The sequence below is a fragment of the Etheostoma cragini genome, chromosome 23 (assembly GCF_013103735.1).
Source record: "Etheostoma cragini isolate CJK2018 chromosome 23, CSU_Ecrag_1.0, whole genome shotgun sequence".
NCBI classification, from domain to species: Eukaryota; Metazoa; Chordata; class Actinopteri; order Perciformes; family Percidae; genus Etheostoma; species Etheostoma cragini.
This window is the reverse complement of record NC_048429.1, coordinates 13,281,308-13,305,183: the sequence shown is the minus strand read 5'-3', so window position 1 is coordinate 13,305,183 and position 23,876 is coordinate 13,281,308. Positions and strand designations below refer to the sequence as shown.

Sequence of the window (23,876 nt, the reverse complement as noted above, 5' to 3'; positions counted from 1 at the left end):
TATCGTGAGTTGCTGCTGTTACCACTCTAACACACAACCAAACATGCTGATGTGTAATCAGAAAGGTGTCTTGTGTTATGTGAGTTGTGGTTTGCACACAAACAGACAAATGACCTGAGAGCGATTTAAAAAAGGAGCTGGTTTTTGAGTAGGATCAAAATTCTTTGCCCTGTCTTTCAGACATCTCTCTCTCTCTCTCTCTCTCTCTCTCTCTCTCTCTCTCTCTGTATTTATTGCCAAGCATTCCAACACTGTCAGCAAACATCCTAACTGTTGACAGTAATGACTCTCACATCCTCCCTCCTCCTCTTCTGTCTACCTTGTCTTCGCTGTGTAGCGATGCAATGGACTACAAAAACCTTTCTTTCTACTGTATTCACTGTTGCCACAACATATTAGTAGTGGTGTAAATGGAAACATTGAGAGAGACAGAGCGGTAGTTAGGGCTGGCTTTGACCTGCATGTGATCTTACAACCTGCTAAATTGGAACACATGGTCTTAGGTATGACCTTCTGACAAAATTTCAAGTCATATTATTTCCCCACATGAGGCACCTTAGGATTTTAAAAAGTAAAAAAAAAGGCATTGGTCTTAATAGGTCTAAAATACTGTAAGTCCATATATAATCAAATGGTTCCCGACTGATTTCAGTAAAGCCTGGTTTGGAAATATGAAAAGAGGCCAAATTTGAAAACGAGGTCATATTTGTGCAGGCCTGGAGGCTGGGACACGCGACTGCTGTGATCCTAATGGATTCACTCGAAAAATGTGTCATCGTATAAACTTCAAACCCCAACTAGTCCTGCAGCTTTAGGTATTTCTTCTCATGCCAAATATGAGTTCAAATACCCGATACATAATAGTTCATGCTAATCTATTAGGGCAGCTTGATGTTTTTCTTAATCGATTGTGGCCAATTGTTTGTTGTGGATTTGATGTGTGGACATTACAAGTCACTTATCTGGTTTAATAAAACATGGTTCTTAACCTTTTTGAGTCGCAACCCAACCCCCCCCCCCCCCCAACGCACACACACCCCTCGGCAACAAGAGAAGGGCTGCGGGTGTCCGCCTCCCCCTGCCGACTTTTATGAATGCTCTGATTTGATACTTGTAAACAAATAATTCTTTGCTTTACAGATTAGTTTCAGCAGCTAGCCCCTATTGCCCAGTGTGCTCTGGACTCTTTGGACTTTTCATCACTTTTTACCTCTCTCTCTCTCTGACCCACCTTCAGAACCCCTTCTATGTTCATGAAATGTACCAAACTCAAACAGTAATGTTGGAACCATTTCCCTGTCTGGAACACGTAATTTCATTTTTTTCTCCCTAACCATCTGGCGAGCTAGAAAGGATCTTGCAACCCCCTTGGGAGTTCCAACCTTCAGGTTGAAAACCATTCTTCTAAAGTCCAGAAGTCTACAGTAGACCAATTTTGAATCATGAGTCTATCACTAAAGCCCTGCCGACGGAAACCCCAGATGAGAGCTCTTGCTCAGTGCAGGTGGTGGTCCATAATGGATGTTTAAGGCTGATACAATGCCAATAGTTTTGGACTGAAGGATTTTGAATGTCCTTCTGATATTTTAAAGAGGTGTGAATCTTCACTGGTCTCACGATTTAAATCAATTACAGTTATCCTGTCAACGATTCAAAACAATATGACAATGCGTCACCTCCTCAATGTTATTATATATTTCTACACACTGTTTTCATCGATGATTTCAAGCAGTCAAACGTATGAAATCCCCTTTTTTTAATTGTATTTGCTCTTAAAAAAACACACTTTCTGAATGTAGTGGAGTCTGAACACAGCGGACAAAAGGCAAAAACAAAAAAAAGCGAGCAAAAACATGTTACATGTAACATCAGTAGGCTATAATCGATTATGGTCTGCGGAATCATCCAGCTCGCAATGCATTAATGCAATGATTCATTTCAACTCCCCTAACATTATATGCTATATTTGTGACAAAAGAAAATGGGATGTGTGTGAATCAAGAGAATTACGTGTAAGCTGAAGGGCAAAATGATCCGAAGGCATTGTCATCAATTTGATATTGTAATATTGACATTGGAAGTAATATTACACCACCAGAAGCACAGAGATGTCGCTGCTCGATGGAAATATAACCTACAATTCCCCCCAGACCTGTAAAGGGATGGGCTGTTTAGTTAGGACAAGTGTCCCTTCTTTCAATTTCAGATGAAAATTGAATCTTGAAGTAGTACTAGTGAAGAGGTAGAACAGATGTGTGGACCATTTAAATGTTTCCAAAAAAAAGAGTAAATTAATTTATCACCTTTCCATTGATTTATTTTAAGATCATTTTTTGGGGGCATTTTAGACCTTTTATTTTCAAAGGACAGATGAAGACATGAGAGGGGAAGGGCATGCAGCAAAGGGCCGCAGGTTGAGGAGCAGGTTGAGGAGCAGCACCACAAATGGGAAAGGGCAAGTGGTTTGTACACACATAGATTTTCCCCATTCGATTAAGCCCACACACTTACACCTATGAGGATGTATTGCAGTTTAACAACTGTTCTGAAGTTAAAGAAAATAAAGATAAACAGAAGATTTCTTCGCCGCTAGTGTCTAAAGTGGAGTGTGCATCCATACCCTTTTTCCTTGTGTCTTCATTCACCGCGGTGAAAGATCGCCAAAAATCGTTTTTCCCCTACATCGCCAAAAATCCAAGGAATTAGAATATATTTTTTATATATATATATTTGTCGCCGGCCAATCCGTCTAGTGTAACCCGAGGTGGCCCTACTAGAAGCCAGTCATGTCGCAGAGTTAGGGAGGACAAACGTTGGAAAGATTGACATCTATTCCTTCCAGTTAAAACTAGATGTTACGAAAACCAGCCTACCTGTCTAGCCAATAAGAAGACAAATTGATTGATACCAAACTTGACCAGAAAATTTTGCAGTTGTGTCAAAGCAAAAATAGGTTCTTAGTTATTGCATTTCATCAATTTGTGATTACTTATTTCTATAAATGTATGTACATAGTTATTTCAAGAATGTGTGTGATTGATGGATTGGTGGATGGGTTTTTGCCTTTGAGAAGTTTTGTACTTTGGACTATTTTGGCTTTTTTCTTTGCAATTTTCAAAAGGAAATGAAAAAGAAATGCACAGACATCTGTAGAAATAACTTCATAAAATATTCATTTTCTGAGTGTTTTTCCTCTGGAGTTTTCTGTATCAAGTTGTGACATGTGGCTGTGGTACTAGTTTTGTGTGTAGCACCATCTGATATGCTTACAGTAGTGTTTTCAAATCATTTTACAGATGTTTTACTTGGAAGGAAATAGAAATTCTCTATTCTAACCGCTGTAGCTCTGTGTCGGTAAGGCCTAGAATCACACTGACACTTGGAACAAAAAATTGAGAGTGTTAACTTCCCAATGACCTCAGGCACATCCCAGAGGGCCAAAGTATATGGGAGTTGTATCACTTTTTATTTGGTAAAATATTTAGGCGAGAAAATCATGAATTTTCAAGTGTCTCTTAAAAAAGTTAGCGGGAAAACACTTCAGGTTATTGGGCCCAGGATAAAAAATAGGTTGGATAAATGTACACTGGCTTACATAAGTTTACACACCCATACTGAAGTTGATTAAAAAAGGAATAAAAAAAAAAGTCTTTTGGAAATTTGATCTTAATGCCTTAATTCAAAAAATTTAGGAAAGTCCAACCTTTTAAGGACACCAATTTTCTTTGTGAATGAATAATGTATTGTAAATAAATAAATGTTCCTTAAGATACAGAGGGCATAAGTATACACACCCCTATGTTAAATTCCCATAGAAGCAACTATATTTTTATTTTTAAAAACCAGTTATTTGATGGTTCCAGGACACTATGCATCCTGATGAAGTTCCCCTGGCCTTTGGAATTAAACTAACCACATATCGTTACATATCCTTCACCGTACATATAGATTGACATGGTGTTATTTCACTTAGCTTAATAACTGATTTGATTCGCATTGTCTTATGGAAAGTTCCCCATGTAATAAAAACCTGCCTGCAATGGGAATTTAACATAGGGGTGTGTATACTTATGCCCCCTGTGTTTTAAATAAACCAAAGAAAATTGGTGTCCTTACAAAGTTGTATTTCTCTAATTCTTTTTTTAATTTAAGGCATAAATATCAATTTCCAAAATATGTTTTTTGATTCTTCTTTTTAATCAACTTTAGCATAAACTTATGCAGCCACTATAGGTTGTGTAAGCCTAAATCTTACAAAAACAGATGCTCACTTTAGATTTTTGAGCCAATATTGATGGAAAAGCTTGACATTTCACTGTTTATTTTAACTCCAGACAATTGTAATTATGTCTTAGTCATCTTAGAAAACAAATCCCTACGAAATCATTCAGCTACATGCGCAGCAAAGTAGGGTCATATGTTCTGAGATGTATCCAGCGGCTCCTGTGGTCTTCACGTCATTGATTGTATTGATTCACATTTTCAAACTTGCCATTTCTCTTGTAAAGCAACTTCAGAAAATCGTCCACCACACGGCTTTATACTTTGCGTCTAAGGGGTGAGCCACTTACCCTGCACTTAACATCATGAGTCATGCGAGACACGCTATCTATTTTCAGGTCCCTCACTCCGTGTATGGAAAGTGATTGCGTTGACCTTTTTGGCCCCATAGAACGTAATGGTTCTCTTATTGAAGACGCCGCTGACAACCATTACTTTGAAGGGAAGAGAGGGTCGCCTGCTGCGCGCCGGTTCAATGCCAGCCACAAAAGGATGTGTGTGTGTGTGTGTGTGTGTGTGTGTGTGTGTGTGATGACACGGCGGCCGATAACTTTTCCTGCCTGTTTACATGGTGGTTCTGAGCAGCAGGGTGCGCAAATGATTTTGGATGAGAGGACAGTGGTGCTGGCAATCAGTGAGACAAAGCCGTATTGAAGAAACCTTTTCTGAGCTGCCACAGATTGATGCCATTGTCTTGAGTTTACTACCTCTGTAGTCTGTGAGTGAGGCAGAGTGTGTTTTTGGCTGCTATCAGAGTGTGTTTACTCTGTGCGAGTCTCTGTGTGCGTGTGTGTGTGTGTATACTGTATTCAGGTTTGGACTTTTTCTAGTCTGGTCCGTAAAGATGTATGCACTCTGAGAAAATGAATATTGACCTCTTACCTTCTGTTATCTTCTCCCTGCAGGTGCTTTTCCACATAGACCAACAGACACTGTGTATGTGCACTGGGTCACAACATGTGTGTTAAATTGCACTGAACGCCACGCGCATTTTGAGAACACAAACACCACAGTGATACAGTACAATGACTCGGCTCCATACATGAAGCTGTATAGCCGCCGCAGGAAAATGGATTGATAAAGATCTGACAGAGGTAGAGCGAGTCATTGGGAAAGGTTAAGGGCTACACACACACACAAACACACACACACACACACACACACACACAAACTGTGTACCACTCTACTACATGCAGAAGCAACAAGTGGAATGGTAATAGGTGTACATGTTGACCTTAGTCTCAAGGTAAGACAGCTGTGGTGCAAATGCACAAATGCAGGTGCTAAAACATGGACTCAAGGACACACACACACACACACACACACGCACACACACACACACACACACACACAAACACACTTTCCCATCAGCAACTCAAAGGCAAGCTACCCTGAGTCAAAAAGAAATGATTGCAAATAACAGAGTAGGCGAACATTTGACCTTTTCCGTTTCTTCCTCTGATATTCTTGAAAAGTTACTGTGACGATTATATCTGGAGAATGAATCCCATCTGCTATTGCTGCGTACCATTAAGCCGGAAGTCAGAGGTGGGAATTGGGAATGACGTCACACCCGAGTTGATTGCGTTCCAGATATAAATTGAAAAAACAGAGACAGGGAGACTCTAGCTAGATTTGCCGTAGTTAGTAAAACCAGTTGATAACAGTGCATTATGTCGTAGTTTGCACATGCAAACACCGTAGAAACCTATCCACAGATATAAGATGGACAACATTGTTTGTCCGACTGATTTATTAGACACAAATGCCAAAAAGTATATACATTGTGCTTTTAGTGTTCTTGATGCTCAAAGCTGCCAGAGTTTCTGGGTGGGAAATTCCGACTTTAGGGGGCGTTCCAGTTGACCTTTCTGACTGGGAACTCAGAGAATTCTGACATCGACACCAGTTAACCTTTGGGTCAAACAGGGCGATAAAAGCTCTGCTCAATGTCCTAGTTGCAAATGAATTCATCAATAACTAGCAAGATGTACAGCAGAAAGCCTTAGGGAGCAATTCAGCTGAAGGACTGCACACAAGCTGACACATACAGTTCAGACACATACGAATGAGTCTGTATTAGAAACATTTAAACACTTGCATATGCACACACACACTCAAAGATATTTGTGCTGCTGAACCCCCTGTCAGTCAGACAGTTGACATTTTCAGCACAAGCCACACGCACATTTGATGCTCTGACATTTTATTTCACTCTGATGTAGATTGCCTCCCGCGGGACATAAAGCCATAGTAAAACAAAACAAAAGATCTCCTATAATTCAGCCAACCCAATTAGATTTATTTCTGATATTTTGGGTGTGATATCAGGATATTAGTTGGCTATATCTGATAAGGACTTCTTCTCTGCTGATTCACAATAGAAAGGCACTACAAACCGAGCGCTCGGATTGTCAGTGCGACACAGATTTTAACTATTTGACAAGCAAGATCACTTGACGTACAGTAAATCACCCTCACAGCCCTATTTACCGCCAGAGAGAGGCGCGGATGCAGGGTGGAGGGGAGAGAGAGAGAAACTGTCTGGCCTAATGAAGCCGTCTCCATCCTGGTCACATAGCACGGAGGCTGCCCGCCTCCCTCCTTGTCCGTCTCCCCCTCTCTCTCATGTAGAAGCCGGTGGCCTGCACATCCAAGCATGAGTCTGTATTTCTCTCCCATGCACAGACTCGCCGTCCTATTGAAATCATTGTAGAAAGGCCACATCAATCATGTAACTGAGAAAAAGGAAGATATGGAGGTCAATGCTGTGCGAGTGGAGTCAGAGAGGAAAACCTTTTATCTTCCTCCCTCCCTTTTCCTCTTGCCCTGTTGTCGCTGATGGCAGCTCTGCGGAGCCTCATCAACCATGCACGCATGCTTACACACAGTCGAAATTATTCATACAGACATGCATGTGTAGACACAATCACAAACCACCCGCACATAGCTTACATAGGCACTTTTTTTTTTTTTTTTAATAAATGCACGGCTACTGAACACACAATTTGGCTGCTTGACAAATACCATCTGAGCGTGTCCCATTTACTGCACGCTGACACCGACGTAGTATGAGAATAGACTGTATGACTAAGAATAAATTATAAAGCCATATTACATTTTAGACATCTTTAAGTCAGCAGCTGAGACATTTGACCTAATTGAGCAGTTCCAAGCATACAAAGGCCAGTGACGCGTGTTGAAGATGGTGGATATAGGCAAGGTGGACTGAAGTGCACTGAAAGCGGTGACAAAGGCGCGTGTGGCTGTGTGATGTCCATGACGGATGTGTATTTTGTTGCACGTCTGTGTGTAAATGGATAGTGGCATGACATATTTGTTTGTGTGTGTGTGTGTGTGTGTGTGTGTGTGTGTGTGTGTGTGTGTGTGTGTGTTCTGTTCTTTTGGTTCTCCCAGCCCTTGTCAAGAAGAATTAGTGCAGCCCTCTTGGAGAAGCAGGGAGAGAATACAAGCTGCTGATGCTCTCCCGTGTGTTTGTGTGTGAGAGAGAGAGAGAGAGAGAGATATTGAGGGGATTGTGCAAAGCATATGCTTTTCTTTAGGTTCTGTAACAAATCAGTTGCAAATAGGATAGATCAGTAAAATTACAGATTGAAAGACGTGACGGAGAAGAAATTGTAGAGCTCAAAAGGGAAAAAAGACGAGATGCAGGTACTTGTAGCACTGTGCTCAGCGACCTGTTGAGAAAATCTGAGCATGCCCAGTCATCTCCTCTCGCTCCACATGATTCCAAGAATATCCAACACGCACACACACAGCGAGTCCTGCAGTGGTGTGTGCAATACCAATACAGTATGGGTCTGATAAGACAGCACGTCGAATGCACCAACTGGAAAGCACTTCAATTGACTCCCAGTGAGGTGAAAGGGTTCCTTCAGGGCCCCCTCAGGATCTACACTCTAGTGTGCAGCTTTTTGCAGCTTTTAGCTGCTCCCAGCTCGTTGTGGTTTTATAGATTGGCAGGTCTGTTTATCAGAGCTGCCTCATCTTTGTCTCCTGAGAACATTATGAAAGTATTCAATTCTAGATGTTTTCTTGTAGACGGTTGGAGAAACCACCTTAGGAGAAACTGAGGGTAAAAATGTTGGTAGATAGGTAAAGTTGGAATCTATATGGGGATGGAACAGGCATCTCTGGTGTAACCAGCGAGAGTTTGCTCTGTGTTCCACCTGTGCTGCGAGGCAAGGAGAATGGTCCTATGTATAAGCATAATATAGATGTGTCATGAATCAGGCCACTTCTCTATGACTAAGGCCCAAGCCAGTGTGATTGGACGAGCTACGCCGCACTGTGAGAGTGGAAAAAGATATATATATATATATATATATATATATATATATATATATATATATATATATATATATATATATATATATATATATATATATATATATATATATATATATATATATATAATCTGATAATGTCAGATGTACATTACCCCAAAGAAAACGCCAGAGCAGTAGCTTTCATCTTTGTCTCTGTTAACTATTCTTCCTGAAATATGACACAAGCAAATATAGCAGTAACAGCAGTAATGAAAATATGTATTAACATAAATAGTAAAGAAAACCTTTAAATAGATGGGTATATTGTGTTATTTTACACTACTTAAAGCAGTTCTCAGCCCTTCATTAGTACATGGACACTGTAATGTACTAATGCAGTGGGTGAAATCTCAACGCTGTTGCTATTTTGTGTCAGAAATGTCAAGTTATTTAATTTTTTAAAGATAATTTTTTGGGTCTGTAGATACGAAAGGGGGGAGAGAGCCGGCAGGCCGCGGGTTGGAATCAAACCCAGGCCGCTGCGGTAAGGACTGAGCCTTGGTACATGGGGCGCATGCTCAACCAGGGCGCCCCAGATATGTCATGTATTAAATAGTTTTCGTACTACTCAGTGACTTCATCCTTCACCCCTGTGCGAGTTCCGTTTTAAAAACAGACCAGGCATCCAGGATGTTCTGTGCGGTCAGGCTTTGTTTGGTGTAGTGTCCTTTTCCCGGGTATTGAAAAGTAGGTGCATATGCTATATCAGAAAGTTCAATTCCTGGCTCTATTTCAACGTCCACAGACCACAGACAGTCTGCTATATCATACAGATTATTTTCCATTCTCCAGATATAGATATTGATTTTCCTAGTTACATTGCAGCTCTCCCGTTCATAGCAACCACAGTTGTTAGTGGTGGTGGTGGGGGGGGGGGGGGGGGGGGGGGGGGGGGGGGGGGGGGGGGGGGGGAGCTTTATCACATGAAAAAGTGACTCAAGAAAAGCAGCAACGTCAATAATTTATTCTAAGGACAGCTTTTTTCAACTTCCGATGTGTCTCTTGGATTCAAATGTGTTTATTCAAGGATATATTCAGTTGAACTTAGTTTATTAGCACGTTGTTTAACATTTTTTACAATGAGGCTTGATACAAAGTAAAACCATTGTGCAGAGGAGGTTAGAAGCCAAGAAAAGGCTTATGAATAGAAGGGGAAATAAAGCATCTACACAATGGGATGAATTACAATAAGACCTTTTAAAATTGTTGATTAGTGACCTTTTAAAATGTTTTTGGAATGATGATAATATAGATGTTGATTGTAATGATGCTGGAAGATTGTTCCAAAGAGATGCTCCTCTGTATTTTAATGTGTATTGGTTGAGGAGTGTTCAACAAAGTGGGAGATGAAAGGCTTTGGAGTGTCTTGTTTTGTATGAGTCGAATCTCGGTTGACAACTTAAACAGGTTTTGGAAAGTGCTAGGCAAGTCTTGGGTCAGGTGTGCATATTTAAAGGTCCCATGACATGGTGCTCTTTGGGTGCTTTTTTGCAGGCCTTAGTGGTCCCCTAATACCATATCTGAAGTCTCTTTCCAAAAAGTCAGCCTTGATGCAACAGGCACTAGAGCCAGTCCCACAATGAGCTTTCCTTAGTATGTGCCATTTCTGAGTCTGTAGCTTTTGAGTAGGAGAGGGGGGGGGCAAAGTGTAAGCTGGGGGTGTGGCCTTGACCAACTGCCACTTTGCTCGTTTGAAAGCCATGATGTCTCTCTCTCATGGCCAAATTCTCTGGGCGGGCAAAGCAGAGAAAGGGCAAGTAACCTTGCCCCTTATGACCTCATAAGGCAAGAGTTCAGATTTGCCCGTCTCAGCTTTCATTTTCTCAAAGGCCGAGCAGGATACCCAGGGCGCGGTTTCGTTGTTAATTGATATATAAATGTTAAAAAACCTCAAAGTGTCATTTTTGTGCCGTGGGACCTTTAAACATAAACACACAGGTCTGATATGTCTTAATAGTTTGTGTTTTCTTAAGATATCATCTTTTAGAAAATAATCATTCTCACAAATTTCTTTTGGATTTAGGTAGGTAGGACAAGTGGTGACCCAGTTAATAATTACAATACAGGATGTATGGGTAAATTAAACTGTAATAAAAGTTGAAAATACAAGAATGACTTTTTAATCACCTACTCAAAATGCCGATTATGGGTGTTTGAAGAAGAAGTAGCCTATGTTCTGGGGGGGGGGGGGGGGGTTATTAAAATACAATACACTAACAATACACTAAAAAATTCCAGTAAATTGTATAAGGAATTGCGAGAGGGAAATGCTCTATCAGCGTGTCTTTCTCCTTCGGTGCAATCACACATGGACTCTTATTTCAGATGAGTCACCAGAGCTAAAATAGTCTTCTTTTTTTTTCGCACAGCATTATCTTTAGCCTTCCTCTTTCCCCCCCACGTGTGATCTTTTTTTAATTGAGCAGATGTACCAAAGGTTTATTAGATTTGGAATACAGGATCTACCGGTCATAAAGTAATATTGAAGCAATTTGTGTATTTGTTGTGTCTACAATGTGTGAAATGTAGACATCTGGGGTAGTGGAAAATCAGGAAACCGTATGCAAGTTGCTCCATGTGGTTCTCTGGGTGTATCTACATGTGTGTAAATGTGTCTAGTTCAGTGAGAAGGTGTAGTCTCTCCACGGAGCCTATTCAGGTCACGGTCAAACTGAGAGATAGAAAGAGAGAGAGAGGGAGAGTGAGGAGGGGAAGAAGAAGTCAAACCGAATACAGATCAGGAATTATTGCACTGCAATTAATCCCCTTTTCTTGCATATGTGTGTGTGTGTGAAAAGCTCAAATATAGGAGCCGAGGTGAAGCGGAAGAAATGTATTGAAAAGACAGCACAGCATGTATCAAGCTTGAGAGCAGAGAGGTATCACTACAGCTGTAGGAGGATCAAATGACCAGAGTATCAACATGTGATGATACCGTCTCGTAGAACTATGAAGATTAATCTTTGGATGAAGGAATGTCAGATGATTGCCTTCCTCTGTAAACAACGTGCAACGGCCAACCCTAAGCCTAATTTATAGAGCTACATTAACCAAGAAACATAATGCATAAAAAGCAACAAAATCCGCTTTGATAGTATAGGCGTCATGCATTCAGACGTATACAAACTCTAGGTCATTCCATGTTTATTTTGTGGATGGCTGCGTCCCGTCCGTTGGCTGAATGGAGGAGTTACGCTTGATTTAGAGCCATGGCTAGTTACCGTGCCGCTTGCACATGTTAGTGCATGTCAGCGCATGGTTGGGTTGGACGGTAATACGGTATACAGGTCTTAAAAATAGCAGCGTATCAGTTTCAATACCGTCATTAAAAACATGCTATGCAATTATATTGGAGACGAGCCGTAAATATTCAATATTCATCACGTGACAGTGTGAAGGAGAAAGAAAGAGGGAGGGGGGTAGACGCGCACCGTGTGACCTGGTCTTGAAGAAGAACACCACTTCTGCAGTTTGGCAGCATTTTGGGTTCCGGCCGAATGAGAAGGGAGAGGTGTTTGGTATTCCCTTTGTGAACGGTGTAGGCACAAGCCAACAGTTTGTCACATTAATACCGTATACCACGATAATAATAATAATAGGAAGGAGGTTTGACGGTTTCAAAACTTGAATACTGCCCAACTCTAAAGCATGGGTCCATTACATGAAAAACCCTGTGGAGCGTCCCACGTGTGTGTATATTTCAACAGAGGGACAGTGTAAGTGGGAAAAAAGATAGACAAGATAATGGAAGGAGTCAGAACTCTCTGTGTGATGAATGAATATAATATGCAGATTTCCCTTTTTGCATCCGATTACATTCATACATATGACAGCACCTTTTATATTAAAAAATATTGAAATTAATATTGATATTGCAATATCTATAATCAATATCGCATTATTCCATTTTTGTCAATATCGTACGATCCTAACATCCAAGGTGAATAGGGGTCCCAGCTAGACAGGTTTTTTTTTTCAGATAAATTAATATGTCATTATAATCTGATAAGGGTGTAAAATAAAGGCAGCAGAGTTAAAATTACATTTCTATGTAAAGTTGCATAACATGGAAATGTAAGAAGTACCTCAAAAGTGAAGAAATTAAGTACATGTACTTCCCTGTAGTTACTTTCCACCACTGACTCGGACTAAGGCAATTAACTTAATACAACAGACTGAAAACTCATTAGGCACAAAAGCAACATATGATATAACCTGACTTCAGGAAAGTACAGTGGATCAAATTTTTTTTACAGCTGTTTATGCACAGAAGGAGAGTTATAGAGGGAAAAAGTTGTTTTTAAGTTACAGAATTGGAAAACTCTGAAAAGCTAAAATGAAACGGGGACGTTGACTGTGAGACGCGTTCACTCGTGAAATGAGATCTTGGCAGGCTTTGGTTAATTAGATCAGCAGCGGTGGCTACCACGACGATAACTGTAGCTCAAATAATAAAAAATAACTGGCACGAACCACAACCGCTATACCCTCGCCGCTTTTCACACTCTTTTTCTCTCTGTCCGAAGTTAAGCCTGGACTCCAAATCCAGTAGGACAGAAATAGAGACTCGCTCACACACACACACACACACACACACAGTCACACACACACAAAAAGAGCTTTTTCTTCAGAGACACAGTTTGGTACGGCTAATCATTCTGCCTGCCTCTTCTTCCTCAGTGTGCAACTCTTTCACTCAACACCTGGACTCTATCTCTCTCTCAACTCTTTCCTTTCGCCGTGTAGTTCTCAATGTCTCTACTCTCGTTCTAATTTTCCTCCCCTTTTCCACTTCCTTCCTTTTCTTTATTTCCTCTGTTACTCTTTCTTCTATCTCCTCTCTTCTACTCTATAGGGCTAAAAACCAAATTTATTTCTCAAGTGTAGGAGAGGGTTGTGAGGGATGCTTTTTGTTGTTGCTGTTGTCGTCCAGGTAACGTCCTCTCGAGCCAGTCTAAAAGACACATCATATGTATTCGTTAACCTTTTTTTTTTTTTTAAAAGAGAGGAGAGGAAAATGGGGAGAAGAGAGGGATAAACTGGAGATGAGAGAGAGAGAGAGAAGGAAAGGATGAGATACGGGTGGTAATGGCGCAGTGGATATGACACATGCCTTTGGTGTGGGAGATCTCAATTCCCACTGCGATTCATCAACCAGCGTGTCCCTGAGCAAGGCACTTAACCCTCCAGAGACTCATACACATTAATAGCGATTGTAAGTCCCCTTGGATAAAAGCTTCAGCTAAATGACCTGTAATGTAATGTAATGTAATGTAATCTAATATGAAGAGTAAAAATGGAAATGGATCAGCGGAAGGGGAGACGTGGGATAGGAGGTAAAAGGAGAGAAAGCGTAACGCTTGAGAGGAGAGGAAAACCGAGAGGAAGAGGTGAAAAGGCAAGTGCAACAAATACCACAGCACTGATGGAATCCCTGCTTGTTGGATGGAAAACACACACACACACACACACACACACACACACATACACACACCTGTCAGTCATGTGGCCCCAATTGGCTGTCAGTAGTTGCCATGGCTACTGCCCCCATTCTGCTGTTACTGTGAGGCTCTCCCCACGAGCAACTGCACAGAGGTGTGTCTTCCAGTTTGTGTGTAGGAGACAACCAGGCTTTTGACATAATTACAGAGTTGTCAATATCAGTTTAAGATGCTTCCTCACCATCTATCTGACTGTCTCTTTTGTCCCTCGTTTTTCTAATTCCTTTTCCCCCCAACTTTGACTCTCTCAGAGGATGATTGAGAAAGCAAATTAGCGTGTGTGTGTGTTTGTCGCCCATCTGTTGGGAGATTTCACTTCCTGTAGCTGTGATTGACAGTTGTCAGGGGTGATGCAGGGCCAGGATGGCAGGGAAACTGTACTGGTATAGTTTGCCCCCGGGGAGGAGAAAGCATGGTTTGACGGCAGCGTTTGAACAGATCTGAGATCAGCACTGTCTAATCTGCCGATGACTGAATGAGGCCATGATGTGGCCGGGCATTGTGTTTGGCTTGTTTTCACATTGTGAATATAAGTGAGTTGTACTTAGAGTTGAGATGGTCCGATCTCCTGATAGTGATTCTGATGCCTGAACTTGCATATTGACCAATGCAGAGTACCGTTCCGATACCAGTGTGTCATGTATTTTATTATATTTTAACAACTGTATGCTACAATCCCTGTATGGATGAGATATGATTTCTATCTTTGTTGTCGGTCTGGCTCAGGTTAAACTCTTTTTTGAAACACGAACCAACAAACAATGAATGCCACAGAACTTTCTTTTATTGTGCAGTTTGACAGTCACTTATAACTTACATAAATAAACTACTTTAAGATAGATTTTCTTTAGGGCTTTATTACGTGATATTGGATCGGTGCATAACCTCCAGTACTTACTGGTACCAGCATTTTAGGTAGTATCGGAGGCGATACTGGTATCAGAACATGTTTGCTTCAGAGCTGAGATGTGAAATATAAGATTTAAAGTTGATTCAGACTGTAAATGAATAGTGACTTCATTTAGCAAACAATATGATTACAAAAATAGCATGGCAATTATCAGAGAGGTTGGGTCATTTACCATTCTCTTAGTAGACCACAGGTTGATTTTCTCAACTCGCAAAAAACATCACTTTGGAGATACAGTTTTCATTGGATAGTGATGCAATGCATTAAGAGGTTCCAGTTTGATGGATTTGGTCATACTAGTGGTGACTCATCACATTATCTGTAGGCTATATTGATGACTCAGATCACATCTCAATTAAAAATAGGGTTAAGCCGTAGAGCAGCATCTAGTTTGCCAAAATGAAAAGATGCTGCAAATTCTAAGGAACCAACATGGTAAAATTGGAGCGCATTGATTGATTTCTTTAGAGGTTAATCCAGCATGGCCATACTGTGCATTTTATCATTCCTATCCATGTATGCATGCATGCCTTATTTCTTGTTTCTCCATATTTTCTGGAAATGGAACCTATTCAGAATTACTGGAAATGCCTTTTAAAATCAGAAGACATTGAACGGCTATTCTTAGAAATGTGTAATTTTTACATATCAACTATAGATTTAAAAAGATATACTTTATATAAAGAGAGAGTGTAAAAAAGCGAGAGTTATCGGCGCTTCTGCGAACCACAACAATCTGGTGCAACCGGGGCAGGACAAGTGGTGTAGAAAAAACAAATCACTGATGCAGCACACATGTCTTCTTAATTTATAGTTTTTCATTTTTTAAGCTGAAACGGTGACTAACGTTCCATCTTCATCAGAGTCCTGTTTCCACGCCTAATTTCTTGTGCGATAAATCCACATATTCTCTGGAGATGGACCCCAATCAAAATCCCTGGAAACGTCTTCTAAAGTCAGAAGACATTATACTGCTATTCATAGGAAAATGTCCTGTGAATCTATCAAGAATAGATTTAAAAAGATATACTGCATGTATAATAGCTTTACTGAACTTTGACATTTGACAGTTGACATTTTGCGTCACAAACTCATTTGAACACATGCTTACTGCTTCTGGGTGACATGTAGGCATTTGTCCTCCGGCGTTGTAATCACCTAATGGGTGTGCTTCGCGTCACGCGTGTTCTCTGTTCTTACTCATAATTGCTATAAAAGCGGTATAGGTGAAGGCTTGAAAACGGCGCTCCATGTGATGTGTCGTTTTCTTTCTTTTTTCCACATCTTAACCGATTGTCATAGGCTGCATGTGTACATTTTTCAGTCTTTTAAAAAAAAATGTTTTATCACCAGAATCTGTAAATGATTCCATAAAAAAAAAAGAAAGGATAATCCATCTGGGTATGTCTGACTGAGTCCCTTAGGGTTTTATATACGTTAAAGTATTTTCAGTGGGTTTTAGTTAGATGTGGTAACAGATTAGAATATAGAGATAAAAGAAAACAAGAAGTGATTCACTCCGATTCCAGAGCCACCAGAAATGCCAGAGGTTGTGTTTCTGTGGGCAAGGATGAGAGAGAGAGAAAGAGGCTACATCTAAACACAACAAATCCGCCAGGAAATCTCTTAAAGAAATCAATAGTTTTGGACACAGAGTACTTCCCTTAGTCATTTATGGTAGGATTCCATTGCTTGTCGTCATAGCCGATTCACTGATTGATACATTCATCGTTAAGCAATCTATTGTAGTTATAATTTATTTGACTAAAACAGCCTAAAATCCAAATGACACATTAATCATGCAAGATTATAGCATTTGTGGGAAACTCACTGCCAAAAATACATAACGCACTATTTAAGTGCTGTACCTGTTATTACTGCAGACCTCTCTGTGACTCGGACGGCAGCTTTTAGCTTTCCGCTGAGAGAGAGCGAGAGACAGAAAGAGAGAGAGAGAGAGAGAGTGATGACTCACTTACAATATCCTCTGAAGTGGAAATCCTGAAAATGTGTCTCACTTACACACACACACACACAGCTGGTGCGCGCGTGCAGGGGGAGCCCAGGAGCCTATTTGGAGTTCCACCATGTCTGATGTACTTTGAGCAGCAGCCAGTCCGAGAGTTTGGATCATTACATTTCTTCTCAAAGGGAGAAAGTGTATTTGTGTGAATGCTGATTCAGCAGAATTCACAGGATCGTTATTCATTTCTTTTGTTTTTTTTAGTTGTTATTAGGTTTTTTGGTTGTCTCTAACTTCTGCATACGTTCAAAAAATTACAGTGGCAGCCACTCATTTGCAATAAGTAGAGTTTTTAGTTTGTTGTTACAGTTTGACACACACACACACACACACACACACACACACACATACACACTAGTTAGAAGGGTTGATTCATCGTTGCTTTAGGTCTTTTAATAGCATTAGTTAAAAGTTTTAAAAAAACATTGAATATTGCCAGCCTTATCTTCTCAAAATCTACTTGATTCTGCTGTTACTAGGCAACAGTATCTCCCACCTGCTAGACCAATGAAGTAACATTTGACACATGAGTTTTCCAGATCAGCTTGCTCAGAATATAATTCACCTATTTTCTTTAGCCAAATATTTTACTTGGACTTGTGCTGTTGGGAAAAATAAAGGGAAATTGAATGTTTGCAAATGCAAACATGTCTGCAGTGTACTAGACATGTGCGATTATGGGACAAAAACCTGCTTCAAATTCCCCAAACGTCTTGCTGAAGTGATGGCAAAGCATTGGGCCAAGTGCCTTGATACGAGTGATTTGATTATGTCTGGGCAACGTTCAAAAATACTTGATACCAATACCGTAAGTTTGATACCGGTTCATAAACAACACGTTTTTCAATTCTAACATATTAAGGGTAAAATAAATTACATCACACTCTTTTTTATTTAGTTTTTTGCTCCTACTAGGCCTGCACGATTGTTTTAAAAACATGATTTTGAATTACCTTGTTCACGATTTAATTTTAGGTAGGTAGGGCTGATGTTATCGGCCGATACTAGGCATTTCCTGATCGGTATCGGCATTTATAATGGTTGATTTAAAAATATATATACATATTTTAAATATTCATTCATCAAAATCCTTTATAATGACAAATAAATGATTCTGATAAATGAATATTTAAAAAATAAACAGTCAACTATGTTAGGAGCGTTGGCGTTGCATAGTTTGTCCACCAGAGGGCGCTCTACAACGTCCCTGTTGGAAACACTTATTATTTCAGTTTGTTCAAAGGACCTTAAGTTTGTGTTAAGTTTTGTATTTTTATACATTTTATTTATCGGAACTTATATATATTATGATATTCCTCTTTTCTGTTAAATAAAACAAAACAAATTATTACATTATTTTAAGTTAGAACTCATAAATAACTAATGTTAGGGAAATCTGTTTGTTTTGTTACGTGTTTCTGGATTTTTTTAAATTTTTTATATGTATCGGCATATTGGATTTTTAAATAACCAAATATTTGCATCGGTATCAGCCTTAAAAATCTTTTAACCGTCGGACTCTAGATAGAAATGCAATTGGCAACTGCAGAGAGAGAGAGAGAGAGAGAGAGAGAGAGAGAGAGAGAGAGAGAGAGAGAGAGAGAGAGAGAGAGAGAGAGAGAGAGAGAGAGAGAGAGAGAGAGAGAGAGAGAGAGAGAGAGAGAGAGAGAGAGAGAGAGAGAGAGAGAGAGAGAGAGAGAGAGAGAGAGAGAGAGAGAGAGAGGGGCCTTACAGTAGGTGGTGTTGATGAGTTCACACAACAAAAAGAGACACAGAGACAACTGAATGTGAGCAGAGACAAGACAACGGCTACAGTTAGAGAGGCTGTTACTGAAAACCAGCTTGCAGCCTGGGTACTCTCCAGGTTTCAGGACTTAAGTCTGAAAGCTGTTCACAAACCCTGGGAATGAAAGGATGACAGGAAGCATTACCTACATGTTCATGCTCCTTCCGCAACCAGAAAACGCCATGGCACCTTTTATAGATGGAAGGAAGTGGAATGGAGAGTAGATTTATTTCTCATCGAGGCCCTTAACACGCTAGAGTGACTTAACCTCATTGACGAGCAAGTGATCCCAATCTCCTCTCTTCTCCTCTCCCCTCCAGACCATTGGATGTCATCGTCGTTGATCACATTCATCTATTCACACATTAGATCTTGTGCCACTTTCATATCAAGCCATTTAGTTTTCCACAGCTCTCCTCCTTCCTCTTATTTTTTGGGAATATAAATTCTTCATTTTCTCAATCATCATATTCATCATCTCGGTTGAAACCCAATGGTTTGCTGAGACAGAGGGGCACACTATATCACACGTCGGATATGACCTTAGACGTAGTGTTTTTTCAAGCGTGAAATGAGGAACCATAGACCATCTGAATACCCATAAATAAAGAGTCTGAATATAAGTTGAATAAATACTATCAATCGTTCAATTAAATTTTTTACTTATATAGCACTTTACAATCTGATTCAGACCAAGACATAGAGCGTTACAGTAGTCCAACCTTGAACTAATAAAAGCATGAAGAGTAAGAAGTCTTGCCCCAATGGTGCTATTAAAAACCTCCTTTTACAATTCTGGCTGGGAAAATGTCTAAGGGACAGTTGGTAGGTTTTATGTGTTGTACGACCTCACTAAGAAACGTCCAAGAAACTGGCTTTAAATTCCTCAAACACAGCTGAGTGTGTAGGAGAAACGGGTAAAAACACCTTAAAATTAGCACTGGTGATTTTCCTGATAGATGCTACTTTGTCAATAAAATGACCAAGGAATTTCTCACATGCACTGATTAACACATCTGTGGGAGCAGAGGTGCATGGATTTATGATTTATGAGTTAATAGTATTACTCTGGGTTCATGGCAACTGCTAGCTATGACAGAAGAGAGATGCAGCATCTTTGCTACCTTCACAGCATTCTGCTATGTGGCTAGACTGTCCCTTAATACACCCAGTGACACTTGTATATTGTCTTTCTTCCATCTTGTCTGCAGTGTTGCCTAAGGACCCTTGTGGTGTCATTTAGCCAGGGGTCCGCCTTAGGTTTAACAGCTTTAATCCGGTGAGGGGCAATAGAGTCTAAGATTTCAGTGCATGTGGAATGGAACACAGAGAGAATGTTATCTGGGGCAGAGGGAGAGACCAGACCATCCTTTACATAAAACTGTGAGCCCACAAACGCAGAGGCAAACTCTCCAGCTGAAGAGGTGATGCGGCGGCGCCTAGAAGCTGAGGACGGGCTTAATACTAGTTCCATGACCTGAAGATAGTGTGGTTTGTCCAAGCTGTCCATTGATTTCCACCTCTTCTTCTCCTCTCCTCTAGGGGTGTTGAAGTGAATCATTGCATTGATGCATCACAGATCATACTCGATTATTCCCTTCTGATGTTACTGATGTTGATTCCCATTCGCTGCTTTTTTTGTTTTTGTCTCTTCATTGTTCAGACTACATTTAGGAAGTGTCTTTTTTAAGAGCTGATGCAATGCAAAGGGATATATCTGACTGCATGAATTTGTTGATGAAAACCATGTCTAGCAACATATATGAATATTGAGGACGTGACGCATCATGAGGCATTAGGACACCGATATGAATCATTCACAGGATAATCGTAATCGAATCGTGAGAGCCCAGTGAAGATTCACACCCCTAACGTCCTTGATTCCTTTCCTCGCCTCCTTAGACCTTAGACAAGGAGAGAGGAGTCAAGGCAACGACCAATTAGGAAGATCCTTGTTTCGAAGCCGTCATTTTAAAGCAAAGTCAATTAAATATGACGTGTGGCACAGCTGCCACAATCCGTAGATTCCACCTGTGTGTCATGCTTCTTTTAGATGCCACGGGTGCCAAAAGATACACCTGTGTGCCTCCTGCAAGTCTCCTCTCTCATCCTTCAAGACTTAGCACTGAAATCGATGTCCCAGGTACAGGCAGGAGGACTGAGGAAAGAGGAGACAACTATAGGCGCATAAAAAAAAAAAAGAGAAAGGATGTGTTTTTTTTTTATTTCTTCCCTAATTTCATTTCCTCTGTGTAATGTTTAACGAAAAGGGTGGAGAAATTCTAAATTTGTCAAAAGCCTCTTTGTTGTGGCTAATGTTGTGGTATAGCAGTATACATTTTGTATATAGTTTAGTTTTTTCACACCTCAGATAAGAAGTTTTACAGGGATACTGTAAACTGAGCGTGATGGTAACGTGCTGACTCATGGCCAACAGAGTGCATAAATAGTCTGTGTGTTAAAATGCATTCACTTGACACATAGATGACACGTTTTGTTTTTATTCCTTCTGACACAAGGAAACTGACTACTTTCCCCTCTTTGTCTCCACAGAAACCTGCTGGACAGGGACACCTTCTCCAAATCAGACCCAAGTAAGATCTGCCACCTCTTTTTTTCTTTTTCTTCTTGTCACCCATGGTCAACAAGTCTTTCTGTCAGTGTTGTGTCTGAGCTTGCTCAACATCACGATACGGATACAAAAGAAGGGTGTGAGGGAAAAAATAAAGGAAATAAAAGTATAAAAAAGTACTGAACACATGAGAAAACAGTCAAACAATAAGGGAAATGAATGGAGTTTAAGGTAGTGATACATTCATTAGGGACCAAACGAAGGTCTTTTGTTTTGCCGTATGTAGTCGTGAGTCACTCCTCGTGTGTTTTTTGTTTTTTTCGCTAAATGTGTGAGCTCGGCTGGAGACTGGTCTGACTAATGCATGAGGCTAACTAAGAAACTTCTATAGATTCACAGAATGGGTGGCAGTTCTGCTCTCCTCTCACGGCAATTAAAATCATTAAAATAATGTTGTTAGTGGCAGTCTCTTATTTTTCTGAATAAGGATATTTCCCCAAATGTTTAACTATTCCTGTAGGAGAGTTTTACTGTGTGTTAATGGTTTGTAAATGCTGGATGTATATTCCACCGGGTGTGTGTGGCAGGTATGTCATTGTGTGTTAGGGAGTATGGGTAGAAGTGTGTTAGGGAGTGTAAGAATCATCCTGTAAAAATAAAATCCTCATTATCACAGATGAAATTTGTCATCTTAAGGTGTGTGTGTTTAGGATTATATCACGATGACTTTACTATGACCCATTAACATACACATACACTTTTGCAAAACAGAGTTTGTCAGCACATTTACAGTAGCATGGGGGAAAAAATGAGCCGAGGTGACGGTGACAACCGTGATGAACACGATGACGAGGACGACAGTGATTTCCATGAGGAGGAGGAAGAAGCTCAGGCTTTACCCAAACATTTCGGCGTGCTCCTGTGCTGAGAAGCGTTTGTGATTATGCTGAGCGTGGCGACTTCAATCTCCTGATATAAACCAGCCTGACAGAGGGGGAAGAGCAAGGAGGGAAAGGAAAGAGGAAACGGAGAATGTCTGAGATACTGGAAATGTAGAGATATCCTGGTTCTGTCACCTGCTAGTAAACATATCTTTAAAATGTAAAGAGCAGTGGTCCAAAAACCAAAACAAGACTCTCGGGTACTAGTGGAATAGAGATAGAAAGCCCTTTTAATACATTCAGTAAGCTGTGAAACTGTGCAAACGTTTTCTAATCTATTATTGGTTTATCTGTTCCCCAAAATATCTTTGAGTTTCTACCAGACCCAAGGTGTGTGTGTGTGTGTGTGTGTGTGTGTGTGTGTGTGTGTGTGTGTGTGTGTGTGTGTGTGTGTGTGTGTGTGTGTGTGTGTGTGTGTGTGTGTGTGTGTGTGTGTGTGTGTGTGTGTGTGTGTGTGTGTGTGTGTGTGTGTGTGTGTGTGTGTGTGTGTGTGTGTGTGTGTGTGTGTGTGTGTGTGTGTGTGTGTGTGTGTGTGTGTGTGTGTGTGTGTGTGTGTGCGCGCGCATACATACAAGCCCATTTGATGTATCCTTCTGTCGGTTATCTCATAATAACATCAAAGGGCTCCAGAAATGATGCGGGAGCTCAGTAATTTGCCTTTTACTGTATTGTCTTATTTGGGTAAATTGCATAATGGGCTGAAATGATGTTTTCCACCTTCATGAATAAAACTGTTAGGTGCTTTGATGTAGTTTTGTTATATTTAATTCATGCATGTATGGCTTGTTAGCTAATGATATTTTGATGGAGCAAATAAATACCATGACATTTGAGTTTTATGAATAAGGCTCCTCTATCATTCTCTTAGTTAGCCTAACCACCAGTTCAAAAATTTGTTAATTATAATAAAGAGTTGTCAGGTATCTTGTTAGGTCTAGTACATGCATAATTGAGAAAGTTTGATTGTCTGGCAATGCCTGGACAACTATAATAGATATAAGCATGGGTTTGAGCATGTATCTTTAACGTCATGTCATCACGTGGTGTGTCTCTGTTCTTCGCAGTTTGTGTTCTCTACACACAAGGCATGGGCAACAAGGAGTGGAGAGAGGTGAGAACTAAAGAGAGCGTGTGTCAAAGAATATGCTGCGCTTTATGTTGCGTCACCTGTCTTTATCCAAAATGTATCGTTGTACAAATAGAGATATAACCAAAGGAATCAAATGAGAGTAGAATGGACATTCCCATTGAAAACAACATAGCATAATGGTCAGAGTGGGCAGCATTTTTAATGTGTGCTGTTGCCATTGCAACCATTGTAACAGGCTAACTTCCATAATAACCAACTTGCAGCGAGTAGCGACCTCACAGAAGTGATGTGTTTCTGGCCTGGTGGGGGTTTCCATTGGCCTGGCAGACCCCCCGATGATGAGAATTCATGAATGTACATGAGGGGGCAAAGCTTGCAGCCCCAATCATTCCCAGTTATTCCTAGTACTGAGTAGCCCATCAT

At 40.5% G+C, this 23,876-nt stretch overlaps 1 protein-coding gene across 1 annotated transcript in view; it reads left to right on the top strand.

Annotated features, from left to right (window-relative positions):
* LOC117938822 (copine-8) overlaps positions 1-23,876 on the top strand; it is an 82,164-nt gene that overhangs the window by 6,776 nt on the left and 51,512 nt on the right. Inside the window, exons 2-3 of the mRNA XM_034863729.1 lie at positions 21,404-21,444; positions 23,428-23,474. Of these exons, the coding sequence (XP_034719620.1) occupies positions 21,404-21,444; positions 23,428-23,474 (88 nt within the window). The remainder of the gene's footprint in view (positions 1-21,403; positions 21,445-23,427; positions 23,475-23,876) is intronic.